Below are 22,590 nucleotides of genomic sequence, written 5' to 3' on the forward strand. Positions count from 1 at the left end.
ATTATTATTATTATTATTATTATTATTATTATTATTATTATTATTATGTTTATTATGTTTATTTATATACTGCCTTCCTCCCAGTAATGGGACTCAAGGCAGTTTACAAATCTAAAACATTCCAAGTTAAAACACTATGGTAGATATGGGGGTCATACTTATGCTGCTATTTGCTTTTTCTGATACTAAAGTCTTAATCCAGGCCTCAGAGGGAGAGAAGAATGCTGGACCTGATTCCCTTCCCCACCACCATTCTCTTCTCCTTTTGTGTCATGCCTTTTTAGATTGTAAACCTGAGGGCAGGGAACCATCTAATTAAAAGTAATAATTGTAAGCCGCTCTGAGAGTCTTTAGGGCTGAAGGGCGGAGTATAAATACCGTAAATAAATAAATAAAATATACTTAAATGGAAATAAGTTTCATTTATCTCCTTGAGGCTTACTTTCACATAGGCATGCACAAAACTGCAATGACAATGTTTCTTGATGGCTAGGTGCATAGTGGGAATTATGTGGCTAATCAGATAGCGTTGGACTGCAGTTCCCAGCACTTCTCACCATCGGCTATGCAAGGCTATTGGGACTTGCAGTCCAACAGCCTCTGGAAGGCTGCATAATTCCCACCCCTGAGTAGAATAATTACAACAGAGCAATCCTATTCATATCTCCACCAAAGTAAGTTCCACTTAATGCAATGTGGCTTACTTCAAAGTAATTGGTTACTGAATTACAGTTTTAATGAGAACTTTTGGAAAACTGCAGTTCTGAATAAGACACATTCTTGTTGCTTAGCAACATTATTATCAAGATAAAGTTCTTTTTATACATATAGCCTTTCAAACCATTTAACAAACTCATATTAGGCTCAGTACAAAAGGAATTAATATTTTCATTTCTGACTTTTTTCCAGGGAACTGAAACTGGCCTATCTGGCTCTCACCAGTCCAATTTTATTATCACATCCATTCTGTGAGGTAGTTAGACAGTAACTGGTTAAAAGTCATACCCTGTAAGCATATATGGTTCAGTCCTATATATGCTTAGCCAAATTAAGGCATCAGATAAAAACTGACAGTATTTTTGTAAATGATGAACTTCTGTATATCAGCATATAGGAAAATACATTAAGAATATCTATATATAGCTCTGAATAAAAATGCTTACATTCTCAGAAGGGGTAGAACCACTTGTGTGATATGATGTGTTGGAACAGCAAATCTTTTCTGCTAGTAGTTAACCTTTATAGATTATATGCACTGTTACTGGTTATGATGTAGGATTACAGTGATACAGTGTGGTTCAATAACAAGAACAGCCTTTCCAACCTGGTGCTCTCCAGATGCTTCAAACTTTAATTCACATCAGCTTCAACAAACATGCCTTATTGTCAGGGATCCTGGGAGTTGTAATCCAGAATATCTGTGGGGCACTAGGTTGTTAAAGACTGAACTAGAGAACTAGAACTTCCAAATTCCAATATACCATACTTCACATCCCTACATAGTCTCCATTAAGCTTGCAAAGTGCCATTCAGTTAGGTTTGCATCACTACATAGCCTCCATTAAGCTTGCAAGCTGACCTTGAGTTATGTTGACACTCCAGCAAAGCTTCCATTAAATCTGCAAGGTGACTGTGAGCCAGGTTGGCATCTCTACATAGCCTCCATTAAGCTTTCAGGGTGACCTTGAGCCAGATTGGCATCCCTACATTGCCTCCATTAAGCTTTCAGGGTGACCTTGAGCCAGGTTGACATCCCTGCATAGCCTCAATGAGTTTGCAAGGTGCCCATGAGCCAGGTTGGCATCCCTGCCTGGCCTCCATTAAGCTTTCAGGGTGACCTTGAGTCAGGTTGGCATCCCTTCATAGCCTCCATTAAATTTGCTGGTGACCTTGAGCCAGGTTGGCATCCCTGCCTAGCCTCCATTAAGCTTTTAGGGTGACCTTGAGCCTGGCTGGCATTCCTACATAGTCTCCATTAAGCTTTCAAGGTGACCTTGGGCCAGGTTTGCATCTGTACATAGCCACAGTTACGTCTGCAGGGTGACCTTAAAGCTATTTACTGTCTGTCAGTCTAGTTTACCTAACAGAGATGATGTAATGCTGAACCTGGGGCAGGGAATATTCTTTAAATAAAAATGTTACTTTGATAAATAATCCTGATTACAAGATTTCTTCTTGCCAAAAAAGCTGCATGCCTCAAATAATTCTGACTATAAAGCTTACTATAGTTGGCTATGATCATATGTGAAGTCACTGTTATGATATGAACAAATCTTCAGGTAATTGAAGAGCCATGTAAACATCTCTAAATGACTCTAAATTACAAATTGATTGTTTCCAAAATACAGTAGTAGAAAATATCAGGTAATCTGGTGTAGTATAATAGCTCCACTTTGTAATGTTTCATGCTTTTCACATGTTGAAAGATGAAACAAATTGTGTCTTTGTTTTAGTGAAAATTTTCTTTTTATATATATTATCCCTAATTTTTCAATAAGCTAATTTCAATCAAATAAAATAAACAAAGGAGCATCTGTGTGTGTCGGTGGGGGGGGGGGGACTTTCTGGGAATAAACTCTTCAACAACTCTCCTTCTTGTCCTCTCTCCTTCTTGCTTTGCTTTTCCTCCCCTGTCACATAGGATGGGGCCACTCACACATCAGAACACTGGCTTAAAATTAAAACCTTTATTGTAGTCTGCCAGTAGGCAAACCTTTATCTGAACAGGTTGGGAGGAAAATAAAAGCACACAAACCACAATAGGACAACAAATCTTACAACATAAGGGAGACCAGCATTTCCTCCTGAATACTTGGTGCCTATTGCTGAACTCTGAAGTCTATTGCTGAACTGATTAGAGATAATAAGCTTTCATGGAATTCTGAAGCCATGGAAAATAACCTTTTTCTCTTTTCTTCATAGAAAAAAAAATGGAATTTTTAATGGACATTTAAAAAAAAGCACCTTTAATAACTTGGAAGTCATTTCATAACTTTAGGAAAATAAAATGCATAGTATAACTTGGCTTAGGTGTAAGCCAAATTTAATATTTTAAAGGGATAGCTTATTCAGAAAATAACTACAAATTGAATTGACTTTTAAAATTTTTATTGTTACAAATGGAGCTGCAAGGCCCTGAACTGTAAGGAGCATCTGAATTATAAGAAACCTCTTTGCTTTTGCCAGTTTATGAGGATCAGGCCTCCTCCAACTAAAGAAAAAGTAGAAAAAATAGAAGACACCATGGGCATTAGTAAAACAAAGAAAAAATATTTTGTTTCGTCTCCTTGTAGACATAAAACATTCCCGTAAAATGAACTGAGAAAAGGCAACCAAGACCAGGAATCACAATGACATGAGATGTTGTATATAGTCCTACACAGAAGACAGCTTTCTATATAATCTTTAGAAATAATTTGGAAGGAGTAAATATATGAACACCTTGTCATAAATATTTTATTCATCATTCCAAAAGAAAATATTCCATAATCCATTTTTTCATTATTTCCAAATAAAAAACAAAAAATAAAACAGGCAAAACACATTTCCCCAGGCCTTCACTTATCTAATCCTGACAACCTCCACAGCATATCAGCTTGAAGCACTCAAAGACAAGGGCAGAAAGCCTAGGGAAGCCCCACCACCTGCAAACATTCCCAGTGTACTACTGAGCTTGCAAGCTAGAGATGTTGCTTCTCTGCACCACCATCCAGAAACTTTCTTTTAGCAGGTTAACACCCCTTGCTTCAAATACAGCCCCCCAAAGAGATGCAATCCTGCACCCCAGCAGCAGTATCTCCCATCCTGCATGCAGTCAAAGGTGAAACCCTTCACAAACCCTTCACAGATGTTATCCCTTTCCATGCAGAAATAGCCCTAAAAGCAGAGGCACCTTCACAATGGCAGAGCATCCCCACACACCTCAGCTGCAGAGTCAGATGCTCTCCACATGAAGAAAGCTTATAGCCACACCACAAGGCCCACAACTAAAGATGTTTCTAATCCTATCTCCTCAAATGCACCGTGTCTCTAGCAGCATTAGGCTCCTGCAGCAGAACTCAAAGAAATCTTACCTCCTTATCAGATATTTCATCGTGAATGTGGCTGGAGTCTCAGCCATTTTTTATTACAATGGGCACCACATTCAAGTGGTTCAATTAAATGCATCTTTCAGCAGAATACAAAGGCTTTTGAGCAGCCTGACCCTTCAGTGGAACCAATGGGTCCCTCTCACACACCATGATTTATCTTCCCAGTTTCTACCAGCCTGCTCTGATTCCTTGTGGCCAGTCTCTTTCCCACCCAAACATAGTTATTCCCCCACTGTGCTGGCCTCGCAGGCTGCTTCTTTTCTGAGCAGTCCTGGGTGTACAACTTGCACCAAGACATCTGCAGGCTCCAGCCCACATTATGCCAAGGGGTCAAGGTCCATTCATGCAGAGTGAGCTGAGTCCAATTCACTCCCACACCTCTGTCCATATGGCCCGGGTATGGCGTGAGGGGGTGGTGGGAGGGTGCAGCACGAACTCTCCTACCTGTTTATTGGTGTATTTCTGAGGGTTGGTGCGATAGCTGTAGTCTGAATACTGCTCTGAGCCCGTAGAATTGCTGTCTCCAGTGCCCACAAATGTGTTGGTAGCTGGCAGGTCCTGTACTACCTGATGTTTCTTGGAAGCAGATGGCGACTGGGGCTGGAGTTGAATAGAAGGCAGAGGAGAGTTGGAACGGTAGTGACGGCCCAGGTCAGGGCTCCCAGGTGGGTAGTTAAGGGGCAGGTGGATGCGAGGGCTGTCACTGACTGAATCACTCATAAGATTGAATTTAAGAGATTTCTGCAGACCAGTCTCTTCTTCATCCTCAGCTGGTTTGGGTGGCTTAGGGGATTTGCTCTTTTTCACCTTACTCTTGGCTTTGTTTCCCTTATTACCTTGCTTGGGAGCATATAGGTCTTTGGTTTCCTTCTTACCAGCTTGGTAACCACTCTTAGCCTCTTTCTGACGGCAATAGCGCACTAGTACTACAAGCACAATAACCAGAGTGACAGCTACTATGCCTGCAATGACACCAAAAAGGATGTTGCTGCGTTGCTTGCTGCGCTCATACTCAGGGTCACCAGCAATGTCAATGTCAATGGGTGTGTCCAAACTGTGCCCCACCAGGGTCTCTAAAAGGGTGCGGTTAGCCAGTGTCTCATTGACATAGAAATGAACTAAAGCTGTGCCATGACGAGACGGCTTGCCCTTATCATTTACACGAACTACCAGGCGGTGAAGACCATGGTGCTTGCGGAGGATCTCCTTTTCCAGTGTGATGTTTCCGCTCTGAGGTGAAATCTTGAAAAGCTCAAAAGGATTTCCACCTGTGATGCTGTACTGCAGGTCAGCATTGATCCCGGAGTCAATGTCTTCAGCTCCTACGCTCATGACCTGCTGACCAGGACTAGTGTGAGGAAGAATATGCTTGTAGGAGGCATTGGATGGAGAGATGATTACTGGAGCATTGTCATTCTCATCTAACACATTGATTGTTACCCCCACATAAGCGGATCTGGGAGGATCACCCCCATCTACAGCTTTAAGTCGGAAGGTATACGTACTCTGCCGTTCACGATCAAAAGAGATGCTGGAGAGGATTGTGCCAGTACCATTCTGGATGACAAAGTCACCATTGTCCTGCTCCACTGAGAGCTGAATGAAGGCATTCTCCCCTTTGTCTGCATCAATTACTGTCACCATACCCACTGGACTCAAGGGTGGCATGTTTTCCATAACAGAGAAATTGTAGCCACTTAGCATGAACTTTGGATCATTGTCATTGCGGTCCATGACATTGATGGCAACTGAAGCAGTTCCCTTGCGGCTAGGGCTACCTTTGTCTGCTGCAACAACCAAGAATTCATAGCGCTCTCGTTGCTCTCGGTCCAACACAGTTTTCACTCTGATTTCACCAGACTCTGGATCAATGGAGAAGATGCCTTTGGATGAAGGTTCTGCCACTAAGGAGTATACCAGCTTAGCATTGGACCCACTGTCTGCATCAGTAGCACTCACTTCCATCACCAGGTCATCTGGAGAATTATTTTCAGGAAAGGTCACTTCTGTTGCACTCTGGCTGAAGACTGGATCATTGTCATTAACATCTACCACCTGTACCTTGAGAGAGTTGGTGCTGGACAATGGTGGATTGCCAGAATCTACAGCCACAATCTCAATAACATATTCTTTCACTGCTTCATAGTCTAGTGGTGTTGTAGTCTGCAGAAAGTACTTCTTTTTGCTGTCACTGCCAGTGTCACTGGCTTGTCGCAACTGAAAAGGTACATCACCAGCCACCACACAGGTCACAACAGCATTTTCACCCTCGTCCCGATCAGACACTTGTACCAGAGCAACAGGTGTCTCAACTGCAACATCTTCTGAAATATTGGCCATGCCATCCTGGTGGGTGACCAATCCAATTCCACGGATTTCAATGGATGGGGCATTGTCATTCATATCCCTGATGGTGATAACCACCTGTGCACGGGCAGTTTTGGGATTGGCCCCCTTATCCTTAGCCATCACTGAGAACTTGAGCACATTGATGTCTTCACGATCAACAGGACCCTGTACAGTGATGAGTCCAGTGGCTCTGTCCAGACGCAGCAGCCGGCGAACTACATCTGAAGCTTGATGGAAGGAATAGTCAATCTCAGCATTGGCACCCTGGTCGGAATCATTGGCCTTCACCTGCAACGCAAACAGAAGATGAACAGATGAATACATTTTGCATGGAAAAAAATTATCTTGCCAGCCTCAAGTACATGCAACAGACTATACTTTGCATTTAAGAGCATGGCAGGCATTTCAGCTCTCTCAGAAATATAATATTCTATATTATACCAATTCTGTAAGTACCATTTTAATGTAGCTGCTTCTCTCAAGTGAAAATGCAAACCATAATGACATGGATCATCCCAATTAAGCTCTAGAGTATTACACTTTTTTCTACTCATGGACCACCACCAGGTTACACAGATCCTCTTGCAACACTGTGTATGTGCCTTCAAGTCACCTGTCAATTTATGGTGGCCCCATGAATTTCATGGGATTTTTTAAAGCAAGGAATACTTACAGGTGCTTTTGACAGTTCTTTCCTCTGCAATACAGCCTACTGCACTTAGTATTCATTGGTAGTCTCCCATTCAAGTACTAACCAGTTAACCCTTTGTACCTTCCAAGATTAGACAGAATATGGTACCTTCATGGTATTTAAGTCATCTCCTGTACCATTATTATCTAAAAAAGCAATGGACCCAAGATATATCAAAATCTACTAATTTGCAGTAGATTGAAAAGGCTTCTGCTTGTCAGTTGCCTAACAGTAAGAACAATAATTGTAAATGAAGTTGAATTTAACTTTCTAGTTTAAAGAAAGTGAGGAAGAATACTAGCAGCGGGATTTTGTACGAAAGGATTATAAATTCAGTTCTGGTAGTGAATGCAAATGCCTGGGCTGAGGACGTGCCCAGAGGGCTCTTTTTCTTTACATTTAAGCACGAGTCAGTATTTCCCATCAAATTCAAGCTGGTACACCTTAATCCTAATTAAAAAACACAGAAACTCTTACAAGTTTGCCTGACCCTGATGCAAAAGGCATTTAAAAATTCATCTTGTACATGTTGCTAGGCTTGCACTGGGGAGACCCAAATTCAAATTTCCTCTTCACTCCAAGGAAATTAAATCTCTGCTAGATCAGATGAAAGCACCATCTACTCTGGCTTCTTGTTTCCACCAGTGGCCAGTCAGATGCTCCTGGGAAACTCTGCATGCATCCCCTCTGAATATGAAGTTAACCAATGGCCAGTAAAACTATTTTCCATTAATTTAGTTAACCTCCTTTCAGAGACATGGGCAGCAATGGCAATTCATATCCTGTGATATCCCTTTACATCCTTCTGTTTGTCTTTACTCTACTCATGGGTGACCATGAGTTAAAGTAGACAAAAGTGTTATAGGAGACAAATAAAAGAATATTTGTCTCTACATTTCATCAATATTTTTCTTTTTCGAGCAGGCCTACCCCTGATTTTTCTCCCTGAATGCCCTCCCCCCCCACCCTCTGTTAGCAGTTGGTGATCTGGTATAAGTGTTTTTATTGTTCTAATTGTATTGTTTTTATTACGCTGTATTGTATTGTTATATTTATTGTTGTTCACTGCCCTGATGTTTCGAAGGGCGGTATATAAATAAAGCTTTTATTATTATTATTTAATATCATACAAAGTTTTATAAATCTTTATATCATGACTCCTCCCATATCTTTTCTCTAGAAGAACAAGCCCCAAGTACTTTAAGTTTTCCTCATTAGGGAAGATACTTCAACCTTGATCCTTTGGTTGTCCTTTTGTACTGTTCTGAAGATTACCTCATTAAAAAACAGGTGGATACAAATATAATATAATATAATATAAGTAGAGCCATGTGAGATCAACTGAAGGCCTATCTAGTCCAACACTGTGAATATAATGGCCAGTCAGGTGCCCATGGGAGGCTGATTTTAGGGACATTATTTTAATCAAAAGATGAGTAACTTAAGATTCGTTAATGAGATCTTGAACTTTTCTTCTGGTCACTACTATGTTCCTAAGTTCCTCACTCTCCCTTCCTAGAAACATCAGTTTATACCTGGATATTTCTCCTGTATCTTTAGCAGTGAAGACAGATTCTTTGAATTCATCTAGCTTCTCTGCAATCTCTCTTACTCTCCTTCAGAGCTTGTTTAATTTTATTATGTTATCCAGCGATACAACTGTCTTTCTGGCTTGTTTCCTGCTTCTCATGTATTGTCCTGATTCAACTCCTTGTTTGCATCCCTAATTTTCTGGCTGTATTTCCACTGTATTAGTTTATGTTCTTGTAAGTTCACTTCATTTGGGCAAGACTTCCAGTTTCTGAACAAAGCCTTTTATAAATCTGCAATAGGTTCCTACACACTGCTCAGTAGCCATGCCAGTGACCTACTGAACCATGTACTTCCTTTTCTCACTTCTGGTATGAATCCTAGCTGAGTCTTTTCACCATTTTCCTCACACTAGAACCTCTATCACTTTTGAAGTTCAACAGTATTGTCTCTGTCACTTTGCCATTAATATATAAAATAAAATTCATTAGCATTATGGTCAGAAATGTTGGCACAGTGCGCCTGCGTCATATGTGGGTGTGATATATATGGCTTTCAGCACACGCTGAAAGCCATGCCAGAAGAAGCCTTGGTACAACCCAGAAGGGGTAATGGCATGTGCACCACACTGCGCCACAGCACAAGCCCCATTATTTTTAATGGGGCTCAAATGTATGCGGAATTCCCCTTATGCGGGGGTGCGTGGGTCCGGAATGGATCCCCCACATAAGGGAAGGGCCCACTATATTAATTTCTATAAGTCACCATTCAAACTCTCTGTTAGTCCAAAGTAACACATACAATCCTTATCTGCTGTCACCAAAGATCATCTCATACAATGCATTGGTTGCATATACAGCTATCTCCCAGAAAACATGTATATCTAGAAACCAGCCAGACTCATCTAAGTTCTTCCCACTCTTGGCTCCAAGCCCAGGTGATGCCTGAGTCCGGGAGGAAGCATTTCTCTTTCCATGATTTTCTGGTGCAACTGGTTTGACTGGTTGAGCTGAGAGGCTACCTCTCCCACTCTGGTATGCCAGGAATTTGCCAAGAAAACCACTGTGAAAACCCAGCTGAGCATGTTCCTCAGCCCTAGCAATAGGAAGGAAGTGGGACTATGCTGCAAACTACCAGCAGAGAAATGGTCTGGTTGTTGATGCTGCATTTGTAAACCACTGAATGCATTGCTCAGTTTTTTAGACTGAGTGATGCTGGAGTGAGAAAATGAGATGAATGAGATTAGCACCCATTCTCCCTTGCTGTTGAAATGCACTGCAAGAGCAATAGAAGGAACAGATACTCATCTCTCAGTGTTTGCTTTATATCAGCCAGTAAAGTGGCTCTGAGCATGAGGATTTGAGTTATTTTCTTGCTTCATCCATTTGGGCACAAAGGTGGCTTTGACATCAAATGTAACAGCAAAGGTTAGAAGAGAGAGTGAATGTGTAGCTTTTATGTTGGTAGTATATGGGGCAACTCAGCAATGCCTGGGTATGATATCCCTCCAGTTGTTTGCCCCAAGGCTACATCTTTGAAGAATCAGTTACAGAAATCCACGAGCCAGCTTTACCAGCAATCTGATCTGCTACAGTCAAATGGAGAGGTCTAAAATAATATGTTTAATAAGGATCAGGATTTTTAAAAAATCCTGGCCTATTGGAGATTTTTCTGAGTTGTAGGGGATCTGAGCCAATTGTGAACATCTATGAAAGTGGAAACTAGAGGATGAGACTTTTTGTATACTAAAGAAGAGGGACTCTCAGTGATACTAACAGGCTTCTGTCTGATATCCTACTGAAAATTCATCCACTTTGCATTGAGAATTCCACTCAGGAAATGGAGGAAGTATGTGGGTAGATGTGTGTGAATAGAAATGGTGAACGTGTTTGGACTGGGTGTGTTGATGTAGATAAGAAAGAATGTGGGTGGTGATGTTCTTTACCACTATTCCCCCAACAATTGTAACAACAAAAAAGTAGGACTGATAATTTAAAATATGAGTGGGGAACACAAAGCCTGCCGTCAAAGCCAGCATCCCCCCTAAATTCCTAGGACATCCCCAAAAGCCATGAATCCCTAATACACCTCTGTAAACATCAAGGTGAAAAATTATTTCCAAATCATCCAAGATTTTGCAAAAAATACACAGAAATATGGCCCTTCCCAAATTGGAAAAATGGCTGAAATACAGCCAGAAATAAAGCTAGAACTTCTGGTTGCTTCTGGGTCACTCATCCTTCAGCCCTCACACAATAGCAATAACAACAACAATAACATGTACATTTCTACACTGTTTATCAGTGAATTCAGCATTCTCTAAGCTGTTTACAACATGTAAGCCAATTGCCCCCAACAAGCTGGGTACTCATTTTACTGATCTACAAAAGGATGAAAAGCTGAGTAAATCTTGGGGAGCACTGCGCCACCAGGGCGCCTACCACAGTTGCCTACCCCTAATCACGAGAAAGAGAAAGGGGGGGGGGAATATGGTGTCACTTTGGCCCCACCGTCACCTGCATGTAGCGCCTGACTTTACCACAACGGAAATGTGGCTTCAGGGGGGAAAGGTTCTGATTTAAAATAATAATTTACAATTTAATGTAAAGGAAAAAGGAAATAGAATTAAACAGCAGGGCATTGCCTGGGACTGTGGTGAAAAAAAAAACAAATGGCAATTGGTCTTATCCAAGCTTACAGAATGGACTCTTGTTAGCTACCTCTTCCCTCTGATGAAGTCAGATGGGATTTAAGTATCATCCGAATCCTGATCCTCAACCTGGAAGAGAGCACTGTGGGAGGAAACAGCAAATAGGTGACAGACTGCTAGCCAAACTGTCCACTGGGGTCTCATTACCCCAAAACATGATCTGTTCAGAGAAAACACCATCATCTTCTTTTTAAAAGGGTTGCCCATCATTTGCCTCTCAAAGCAGCTTTTTCCTGCTCATTTGTTCCACTTGACTATCATTTTACTAGACAGGATGGATGGATAGATGCTTTAGCACACCATCCTAACTGACGAAGATGGACAAGCTGAAGCTGTACTGAATCTCAATCAATCCCAGGAGTAGGAAATTACTAAAGACTACTTTTGCCCTGGCTGAACTTCCTGTGTACATTCTTGCTGAGTCTTTGAACTGGAACTGGTTTGGATCTGGTGTAATTCAACTCCTTCATCATTCTGACCCCCCCTCTTTCTTTTTCTTTTTTTGCTCTTCCACTGGCAGATATTGTCCAACAGGGAAGTCCTGCTGACAGATGCCTGTCATCAGATCTAGAAATCAATCAGAACAAGATTGTCCTGTTGGCGGAAAAATCTTGCACCAGATCTTAACTCCCTGCAATCAATGCATTTTTGACTTAGGAATTAACTGCCATCTGTTAAAATTGTAAGTTTCAGATTTTATTTTTACACCACCCACATTGAAGATGGAGATATATTTTTGTTCCCACTCTCCTTCAAGCAACAGTAAAGAAAGACACCATGCACACCTTCAGTAGACATGGGTTGCTGTGTCATCAGCCTCAAATGTACCTCCTCACAAGAGTGAGAACTTAATATTTAAATTGATAGCAAAACTCTTGTTATCAACAGATACTACTGCAGATTAACAGATATCCTTAATCTCCATCCCTATGCACACTCCATGGGTATAAATGGCTAACAGAAAACTTTTGCTAGGATAGGGCAGACACAGCAGAACAAGCGGCTCTCTAGATGTCACAAGTCACAACAGGCCTAACCAGCACAAGAAATGGTAAGAAATTGTAGGTGTTATACTCCTACCATTAGTAGGGCCAAATATCTCTCTGCAATGGGACAAAACATTGAATCACACAGAAAGAAGCATTAACATTGGAATGGGTGTTCCAGAGAGGAACCAGCACGTGATGTCAAGTCTATAAGGATTTCTGTAAAGAATCTTGAAATGGAAAAGTCATATTACTAAGCATTGTAGTAAATCATTGCCATGGCCATTTGGTACAACTCAGATTGTATCACAGAATCAAAACCAACCCAGGAGAATTCCTAACCCAAACTGTATCAATATCTTTCAACCTCAGGCAATATTTACATATCCTCATTCTCACTCATGTTACTATGGATCTGATCACACTAGACGAATCTCGCTCAGAAATGAGATTTAAAAGTAGGGAAAAAAAAATCACAGATGGTTTTCACACGTCATTTCTTCCAAACAGCAATAACGCGAAAATAAAGCATATGGAAAGTCGACAAAAACAATACCTTTTTACTTATGGGAACCCGAAAGTAAAAAGGTGTCATTTTTGTTGACTTTTTGTTTGCTTTATTTTTGTGTTATTGCCGTTTGGTGCAAATGCATATGAAAAACATTCTGCATTTGCAGGTTTTTTCTACTTTTAAAATACCATTTCTGAGCAGGATTCATCTAGTGTGATTGCTAACAGCCATCTCCTTTCTGTGCAGGATTCCCTCATGAAGGGATTTTGAGGAATGATAAAGTAAGCATCAGATCTTTTACTCTTATTCTAAAATGGTACATTTACAGAAAGGCTGCACCTATATGATTCTTCTACATGTTCAAGACAGTCTGTATTCCTCAACTATATAAATGCTTAAAATTGTCAACTGCAGCTTTCTTGAGGAAATTGCTTACTAAGACCCCTGTGTCTCCTCACTGTCTTGCCAAAATGATAGGTTTTATACAGTCAGCTCTCCTTATCCACGGATTTTTATCCACGGATTGAAAATATCCCAAAAAAGTATGAATTCCAATTAGCAAACTTTCATTTTCCATTTTATATAAGGGACAGCATTTCACTATGCCATTGTCTTTAACAGAACTTGAGCATCCACGGATTTTGTTTTCCACAAGGGATCCTGGAACCAAACCCCAGCGGATAACAAGGACCCATTGTAGTCACTTGAAATGAGTATCTCTTTCCAGTAACTAAGGAACAATAAAAGTTATAACATACAATTAAAGATGTAACATAACAATTAAAGTTAACTCCTTATACTTAACTGTAACTTGAATTTTCAGTTACTTTTCTAACTATGGGAATATGGCCTTATTGAATGATGGTGATGAACTGTAGTATTCTTAAAGCATGGGAAAATTAAATGTTACTTTTAAAACTTGTAACTAAGGGGCTCGACAGACTACCCCAAAAGGGTGGGCTGGAGCCACCCATTTTTGCTCTTGAGGGATGCTGCAGCAGCCAAACCGTGCGGTGTTTTTCCAAACCGAAAAGAACCCGGAAAAAACGGGTTCTTTAAAGTCCATGTGGTGGACATCACGAGTGAGCCATTGGCGCACTGTGGTGCATTGGTGATGTACGTGACATACGCTGTGTCACTTACATCATAATGGCGGCCCCCATGTGGATCGAAGGCCGCCATCATGGTGTCACTGTCACTTGCTAGGGTTCGAGAGCGTGTGGTTGGCGTGCGTTCCCGAACCCTAGAACTGGTGCTGGAACACCGCTTCCCGCACATCTATCTCAGGCCTAAGTAACCTGTGATGGGAGTGTGTGTCTCTTGGAAGTCTATTACATTTAAAGTAACTTAACAAGCTCTGAACGACATATTGAAGGAGGGGCTCACCTGCAGCACGGAGTGACCAATTGGACTATTCTCTGAGAGTTCAGCCTCATATAAAGGCTTCTCAAATTTGGGTGCATTGTCATTCATGTCCAGGATGGTGATGCGAAGAAGCGCACTGCTTGCTCGTGGAGGACTACCCCCATCTTGTACTTTGATGGTTAAGTCATAGGACTCTGACTGCTCTCGGTCCAGATTTCCCATGACAATCAGCTGTGGCTGTTTCTCATCTTGGTCCTCAGCCACCTGCAAGCCAAACAGTTTCTGGGCATCTGCACCAGGCATGAGCTCATATGAAGCAACACCATTTGCACCAGCATCACGGTCCATGGCCAACGGAATGGGGAAGAGTGCACCAATATTGGTGTTTTCAGGAATGGCTAGTGTGATGACAGGAGAGGCAAAGTTGGGTGTATTATCATTGATGTCCAGCACCTCTATCTGCCCTTCCAGCAGGCGTGGACTATTGTTCATCAGGTCTGTAATAGAAACCTCAAACTCAAGAAAACAAGGGTCCCCTGGAAACAGCTGCTGGCACTCGCGCAGGCTCTCCCGGTCTATGGAGGTCTCTGTGGTGTAGATGTCACCAGTCTTGCCATCCACACGCAGGTAAGGAGCACCCACCTCCAGCTTATACAAGTGCCCCACATCTGGGAAGCCATAGTCTGCTGCCAGGCTTCCAATGAGTGTGTTGGGTGGCTGCTCCTCCTGTACTTTGTAGACGACACGTGTCCCAGAGCTCAGGCAGGGAAGCTGGAGGAAGAGCCACAAGCTCAGGCAGGAAACCAGTTGCTGCATTCTGAAGTGTGGCAGAGCTGGAAGGGAAGAAAAAGCAGAGAGAGCAGGGCATTAGGGAAATGTGCCTTCATTCCCAAACCAAGATATCTTCACCTAATCTTCACGTGAGGCAGCATGTCAGCTGCTGAGGGCTATATACATAACTTCTCTGTGAAGCAGGTGAACACTTGTATGTTCCTACCTGCCTGCTGGGACCAAGTGAAATATTCCCAGTCTTCAAGGTGCCTCAGTAAATTGTCCCGGCCCTGATACTAGACTGGCCACACCTGTCTGTCACAGGAGGAAGCCGCACCCAATATTACTCCACACTTTAGTCACCGCAGGAAGAGCTGCAATCCCTGACATAAATGCAGAAAGAGAGGAGTGGCCCCAGTGTACTTTACCTGAGTAAGTAGCCTCACCCCAGAGAGAAAGAGAGAGAGAGAGATACATGAAACCATGACGATGCCAAATACAAATATATGGTGTAAACTTTGCTTCACAAAAGGATTCATGTGTTCCTGCAGGTAATGCCTAACAAAATTACCAGATAAGTATATTGACACTACAAGCACACCTTGCGTGCACAAACACGCATACATGTATAACCTCCAATATTACAGAATAGGTAAATTGTTTAGGGGGAGGCACAGCACTCTAACTGATGCCAACACAATCTAATATTCTAAGTACCCTCTAGTTTTCCATTCTCTTCAAGACAGCTTTATTCTATCAGCCAACATTTAGGTCTCGTGAGCAGTGGAATCAAACTTTTGTCATTTCTAAAGGGAGATATCACAAGGATTTGCGAACAAAACATTCACAGAGAATCAGATAAGATGATGGCTAGACACAGGGTCGGCTATTTGTACCAAACTATGGTCTTTCACAATTGCATATACAGTGCATCCTCGCCTTACGTGGGGGATCCGTTCCGGATCCCTCCGTGTAAGGTGAATTCCGCCTATGCTCGAGCCCCATTGGAAACAATGGGGCTCGTGTGCGGCGGCGCAACGGTGCGGGTGCGTGCGGGGCACAAGTGCCCATTCAATTGAATGGGATGCGCTGCCCCTTCTGCCCTGCGCGTGCGGCGCGGCTTCAGCGCGTATGCTCAAGGCCGCGTATGGCGCGGGTGCACTGTATTACCTTTAATGCAGCCTGTGGCAAATCCTGGCATTGCCTTTCATAGGGCATTATCAATGGGTGCACAATCCCCCCTTTTCAACACCTGGAGTCCTCAGGTGTTGTCGAACTTCCACTGCCAGAAGCCCCTGCAAGCATGCCAAATGGTAAGAGATTCTGCAATTAGTAGCAGTCCCACAAAATTTAGGAACCCAATGTTGGAAACTACTGCTTTAGAGCACTGAATGTGCTTAGCACACATCATCTGCTGCTGGCAGATTCAGAGGAAGCCTGGGATTTACTGTGGCTCTTGAGCTTGTTGGAAACAGCCAGCAACTGCGAGGACAAAGCAGCCCCCCCCCCCACATCAACTCAGAGCTGGTGGGTTGGAAACCCAGTTAATTTCCTTGTGTGTTTCCTGGGTACACTGAGTACTCAGCAAGTGTAAAGGCAAAGCAGACTGATGTTCCCCTCTGAGACACACAGAAAGGAAGAACTTGCTTGTGTGATATATGGGCCTCAAAGCTTCTTCCTCCACTCAGGACTGGAGATGGAGAGGTGAGATGGCAGGAGATGGGCCTGTTCATCTTCTTGTGCTGTTTTTAGAGGTGCAAGGTGAGGCATATGCCCATCCTATTGCAGGGATGCTTGATTCTGGTAATCACAAAACTAGCTTATTACCAGCTAAAATTTTTGGACTTCTAAGCAAACAAAACATAGCAGTATTTGTTAAACTAGCTGGAAGGATTTCTGGCTGTTTATGACAGGTATGTCTATGGTATATTTCATGAGCCGAGATCACTGATCAGAGCTGTTCTTATGACTCTGTACCCACGTGGTTGGTTGTGGTGGATTGAAATTATTATTGCAGTTCTTTCCTAGTTCCTCCTTTACTTGGTGCTCTTTCTACTATGCCAGTTTTCCATATGCTGGAACTGTAAAATAAGCGGCACATCCCCACTACAGGAAAAGTAGATACAAAAGAGGCCATTATGTCTGGGTTTATCATTGCAGATGTAACTTGAAAGATCCCTAAACTGGTGACAGCAGATACATACAGTGGGGTGACTGTAATGGGCACAGCACTAATACCCCTCTGACAAAATCTGCTGCTCAATTCTGTGTGGTCCACAGGTAGACTGGAATCTACTAGTAATCTGGGTGATTTCCAGTAGATTAATAAGTCTCCAGCTTCTAATTTTTTTTTTTGAACAATAACATTTTCCCAGCTAAATTAGGCTCCTGAAATGAAGAAAAATCGGTAATATGAAGAAAACAGAGCCAGCATGGTGTAGTGATATGAGCATTGAACTACAACTCTGGAGATGAGGGTTCAGTTGCCCACTCAACTAAGGAAACCCACTGAGTGAGTCACTTGCACTCAACCCTAAGCCTTAGGATTGCCATAAACTGGAAATGACATGAAGGCAAACAAGAACAATATGAAGAAAATATATGAGTTCAGTTCAGTTCTAAAACTGGAAATCAAGTTGAATGTACCCCAAACATATTCAGAGGCCTCGTGTTTTTCAGTTGTAAGTATATGACTTTTGCATCTCATTTTGGTTAGTGGATCTTCAGGTTTAAAAAAAAAGAGCGGGAGGGAGGGAGAGAGAGAGAAGAAAGATCAAGTGCATCCAAAGTTCAGTCTGTAGGACATAGTCTGTAGGTCATTTTTCTGGCTCCCAATTTACTCTTGGAGTGAATTTTTAAAACGTAACTACCTACATGGCTTGTTTTAAAGGTAACATGCAACCTTTATTTGCTACCACTGCAACACCAGAATTCGGTAATACAGCTGCAAATTTGGTAGCAGTGGGGATCAAGGGCACCAAAATCTTGAAGAAAGGATGAAAGTTTCTTTTTTACATGTAATCATCATTATTCAATTATTCATTTTAATGCCACTTCTTCCCGCTTGGGGCGTGCGGGCGGCATGTTCATGGCGGCATTCAGGTAAGGGCCGTCTGAAGGCTCTACCTTCATGACGTCATGAACACACCCCTTTTTGCCCGTCTGTAACCCGCCCTTCTTAAACTTTCCTTTTATAAATTCTTTTCTTAATCTCACCACTTTTCTCATCTAATACCATCTCATTTATGCTCCCATCATCCCTCAAAACTCATTCTTGTTCCTTTTCCTACCGATCTCGTAGATCTTCCTTTATTACTCTTATACATTTTCTCACATACATGTACCTTCTTAACACTTCCTTTGACCTTCTTACTCATTAAAGGATGCAAGGATCTTGTAGCACCTTTGATATTAACTTAGTGAAAGAAGTTGTTGCATAAGCTTTTATAGACTTGTGAGGCTGCTTCCACAGATGCAGCCAAGTCTACTAAAGCTTATGTTACAACTTCTTCTGCTCAGTTAGTCTCAAAGGTGCAGCAAGATACCTTGCATACTGATATTCCAGGCCAACACAGCTATGTCTGAGAACTAAGCACATATTGTCAGAAACATGGGTGGGAACAGTGAAAACTGAAAAGCTCAGTCATAATGGCTTGTATAAATGTAGTTTCAATCTGTGTTTGTGTTTACAACATCGCCCTAACACCTTGTCCAACATGTCTAGGGTTGCCATAATTCTCTACTAAAACCGGAACAAAATGTAGGACAAAATTTAGCCCAAAGTGTAGGACATTTAAGGTCCTCCATTTTTATTAAATGTCCTACATTTTGGTCTAAATTTTATCCTACAATTGCCCTATATTTTGGTCTAAATTTTGTCCTACATTTTGTCCTGGTTTTTAGTAGAGAATTATGGCAACCCTAACAATGTCTAATATGCATTTTGTTCAGTGAAAGGCTGCATTGGCAGGAGGCCCATGGTTGCTAGCAGGAAGAACAATATGCTATTTACCTTGAGTCTAACAAAACCTCATTTACCTGTGCATCCTTTCTTGCAACTTAATGAAAGAGGCATTGCCACTTTTACTACTTATTACAATATACACATCTTGGGGACCCTGACTAAATACAACTGCTTTTCTCCCTCCTCAAGAAAGACACCTTTGAATTTGCCATTTTATAGCTCTGTTGGAAAAGCTAGTCCAGCCTCATTGCAATACAGATCAACTGGTCAAATGACCACTTGGGTTTGATTCAGTTTGCTCTAAGCTCCTCTACCCAATTTTAATCATGTTGCTGTAATGTTTAAATTTAATCAAGTAGCCATTTGCTTTAATTCTATAGAGCCAAGTTTTAAATGCATCCAAAGTCTGCCCAAAGTCATTGCCCCTTTGTAAACCCAGTTGAAGACTCAACATTTTCCTTGAATTTGAGGAGCCCCAGTGGCGCAGTGATTAAATGCCTGTACTGCAGCCACTCACTCATAAACCATAAGGTTGCGAGTTCAATACCAGCGAAAGGGCTCCAAGCTTGACTCAGGCTTGCATCCTTCCGAGGTCGCTAAAATGAGTACCCAGATTGTTGGGGGCAATTAGCTTATACTTTGTCAACCACTTAGAGAGTGCTTAAGTGCACTGATAAGTGGTACAGAAATGTACTAGCTATTGCCTATTACTGTTGAGTTTGGGCACCCAGTGTTATTTTTGATTGTGATATCCAGGGTAGACAAACCCTTTGATATGCAGCTACAAGTTCACCTGAATTTCAGCCTGTTTTTGTTTTTGTTATCCTTCCAGACACTCTGCTTCTCTTTTCTAATGCCTAACCCTTGTTTCCAGGATCAGTTAATCTCCCTAAGTTGTATACCTTTACAATTCCACTGCCTACTATATTCTCCATAGAGATTCATCCTCTTTACCCATGGATCACCTGTCACAGCACACCAACTGTGGACTCTTTATTCTAAAGTCTGGTTTTGAACTGTACACCACATCTTTTAGCATGAATCAGGAATCCTTAGTATCCAGCTACTCAGCTATTCTCTTATCACCTATACTAACGTAGTATAATATAGACTAAAATAATATAGGTGGTATCCAGACCGGCACAAAGCGCTGGCCTGGATACGTACTAGGGTTGCCTCGGGGCGTCATTCCCAGATGCCCTGCAACCCTAGTATGTTGTAATGGCGGCACCCTTTCTACATGGGCGTTGCCATTACACCGTCATGGCCGCGCTGCAGCCAAACGGCACAGCACGGATGTGATGTCCTGGCACCGCTGGAGGGCACTTGTGGCGCGCTTTCAGTGGCGCCAGAAGGAGCTCTGTTTTGGAGCTCCTTCCACCATGCATATTGCTGGCATGGCCTTTAAATGGCTGCACCACCGATGCAGAGAGAAAGGGGACGAGCGGACCCTTTCTCCCTTTTCCCGCCACTGTCGCGGTGCCCTTGGGGCATGAAGCCCCAAGGACACTCCTTTCCAGGCCGCAGGGAAGTGGCATTTTGCCGTTTTCCCGAGGCCAGGAAAAGCGGTGGATCGGGGCCTCTGGGGCTGCCGCTGTGGCAGCTGAGGCCCTGATTCATCGGGGAAAGGGGCGGTCTCTATCCCACCATAGTTAGGCTCATATGTTAGCAAATTAATTGCTTAAGTGTCACCTATGGCCAATGTTAGTTTTGGAGTACCTTGACGGCCAGCATGGCATAGTGGTTTGAGTGTTGGTCTACGACTCTGGAGATCAGGGTTCGATTCTCAGCTCTGCCATCAAACCCACTGGCTGACTTTAGGCAAGTCACATACTCTCAGCCTCAAGGGAAGGGAATGGCAAACCCTTTCTGAATGAATCTTGCCAAGAAAATTCCATGATAGGTCCACCTTAGGGTCATCATAATTTGGAAGTGACTTGAAGGCACACAACACCACCATCACCAACAATTACCAACCAAGAAAGGTTTCCAGACAGAGCATAAATACAAATATGGGCCCAAACAGACAGGCCAAAATAAAGCTGCTTCGCGTCTATTTGGAGGTACACTCTTTAAATGACACATGCATCTTAAGAGGCCAGAAGTTGCGCCAAAGCTATGCTCCAGTCCTTAAAGCTGGGGGTAAAGCAAGGCTGCATTTTATTACTCTATCTATTCAAAGAATGATGAACATTTCACACATAAAGCTGGAATAGACCTGGAGGAAGGAGTCGGGAAAATTGGAGGAAAGAATATCAAGCATTAAAGATATGCAGGTATGGTGTAAAATACAGATAATGAAGATATTGAAATAGTCAGATTTTCTATACCTTGGCTCATTAATTAATCAGCATGGAGAATGCAATCAAAAAAATCAGACTTGGAAGAGAGCTATAAAGGAACTAGTCAAGACCAAAGTCAGGATTGTCTATGCCGTTGTTTTTCTGATTTCATTGTATGGGTGTGAAAGCTAGATGTTGAATAAAGCTGATAGGAAGAAAGCCAACACATTTGAATGTAGTGTTGTAGAAGGGTTCTGAAGATATTCCGGACAAATAAATGTGTATTAGAGCCTGGACAATCCCTAGAAGCCTAAATGACTAAAACTGAAACTGTTGTATCAGCACCAGATAGGACTCGTTGGAAGGTAGGAGTCAGTGGAAAAAAGTAAGGCGTGGCATGGTAGAAGACAGTAGGAAGACATTACTCAGTCAAGGGACTCTATCACATGGGGGAAATCGAGGAATTAAAAAGGCATTATCCAGGAAAAGTTGCATGACCACGGTTAAGATTATCACATGATGTCACGATTAGAGAGGATTTATTCCAGGAATAACCAGCAACAAATTATTCCCTGGTTATTCCCAGAATAAGCCCTCTCTAATTGTGATCTCTGTGATAATCGTAGCCACGATCGCATGACTTTCCCTGGATAATGCCTTTTGAATCCCCTGATTTCCCCCCGTGTGATGAAGTCCTCTGAAGTCATGGCCCCAGAGTCTGCAAGATCTGAGCAGCAATGTTGATAAAGGGGGAAATCTGACAGTTTCTCATTCATACCACCACTGTAAGTTGGAGTTGACTTTATGGCAGTTAAAAACAACAAAATATAGGTTACAAGGCAAGCTAGCACATGTCTAAATAAACAGTCCCTATATGTCCAAGTTCATCAGCTACATATTTACACATATTGTACATGTTGAACAAGGATACCTATAACAATAGTTTATACAGTGGTACCCCGGGATACGAAATACCCAGGTTACGAAATTTCTGGGATACGAAAAAATCCCATAGGAAATAATTGTTCCGGGTTACGAATGTTTTTTCGGGTTACGAAAAAAATTTTTGGTGCTTTTCGGCGCTTTTTCGCACGAAACGCGGCTTTTCCCCATTAGCGCCTATGGCATTTCGGCTTACGAAGGCTTTTCGGGTTACGAAAGCGGCCGCGGAACGAATTAATTTTGTAACCCGAGGGAGCACTGTACTTCCCGCCTCCCCTGCCTCCCCCAGCTCATACACTCTGTCCCTCCTGTTGCTTTGAGAGAATAGTGTTCAAAATACTTCTTCTCCCATCAAGTCCATTTGCAAAGCAGTGATTGCCATGCTTGTTATAGAAAAG

The 22,590-nt window shown here is 42.3% G+C and overlaps 1 protein-coding gene across 4 annotated transcripts in view; it reads right to left on the reverse strand.

Annotated features, from left to right (window-relative positions):
• Nucleotides 1-22,590, reverse strand: part of PCDH1 (protocadherin 1) — a 226,442-nt gene that overhangs the window by 186,815 nt on the left and 17,037 nt on the right. For all 4 annotated transcript variants that reach the window (XM_042463007.1, XM_042463008.1, XM_042463010.1 and 1 more), the window contains exons 2-3: nucleotides 14,255-15,066; nucleotides 4,536-6,728 (exon numbers count right to left, since the gene is read on the reverse strand). In XM_042463007.1, the coding sequence (XP_042318941.1) occupies nucleotides 4,536-6,728; nucleotides 14,255-15,049 (2,988 nt within the window). In that variant the 5' untranslated portion in view covers nucleotides 15,050-15,066. The remainder of the gene's footprint in view (nucleotides 1-4,535; nucleotides 6,729-14,254; nucleotides 15,067-22,590) is intronic.

The sequence above is a fragment of the Sceloporus undulatus genome, chromosome 4 (assembly GCF_019175285.1).
Source record: "Sceloporus undulatus isolate JIND9_A2432 ecotype Alabama chromosome 4, SceUnd_v1.1, whole genome shotgun sequence".
Taxonomy (NCBI): Eukaryota; Metazoa; Chordata; class Lepidosauria; order Squamata; family Phrynosomatidae; genus Sceloporus; species Sceloporus undulatus.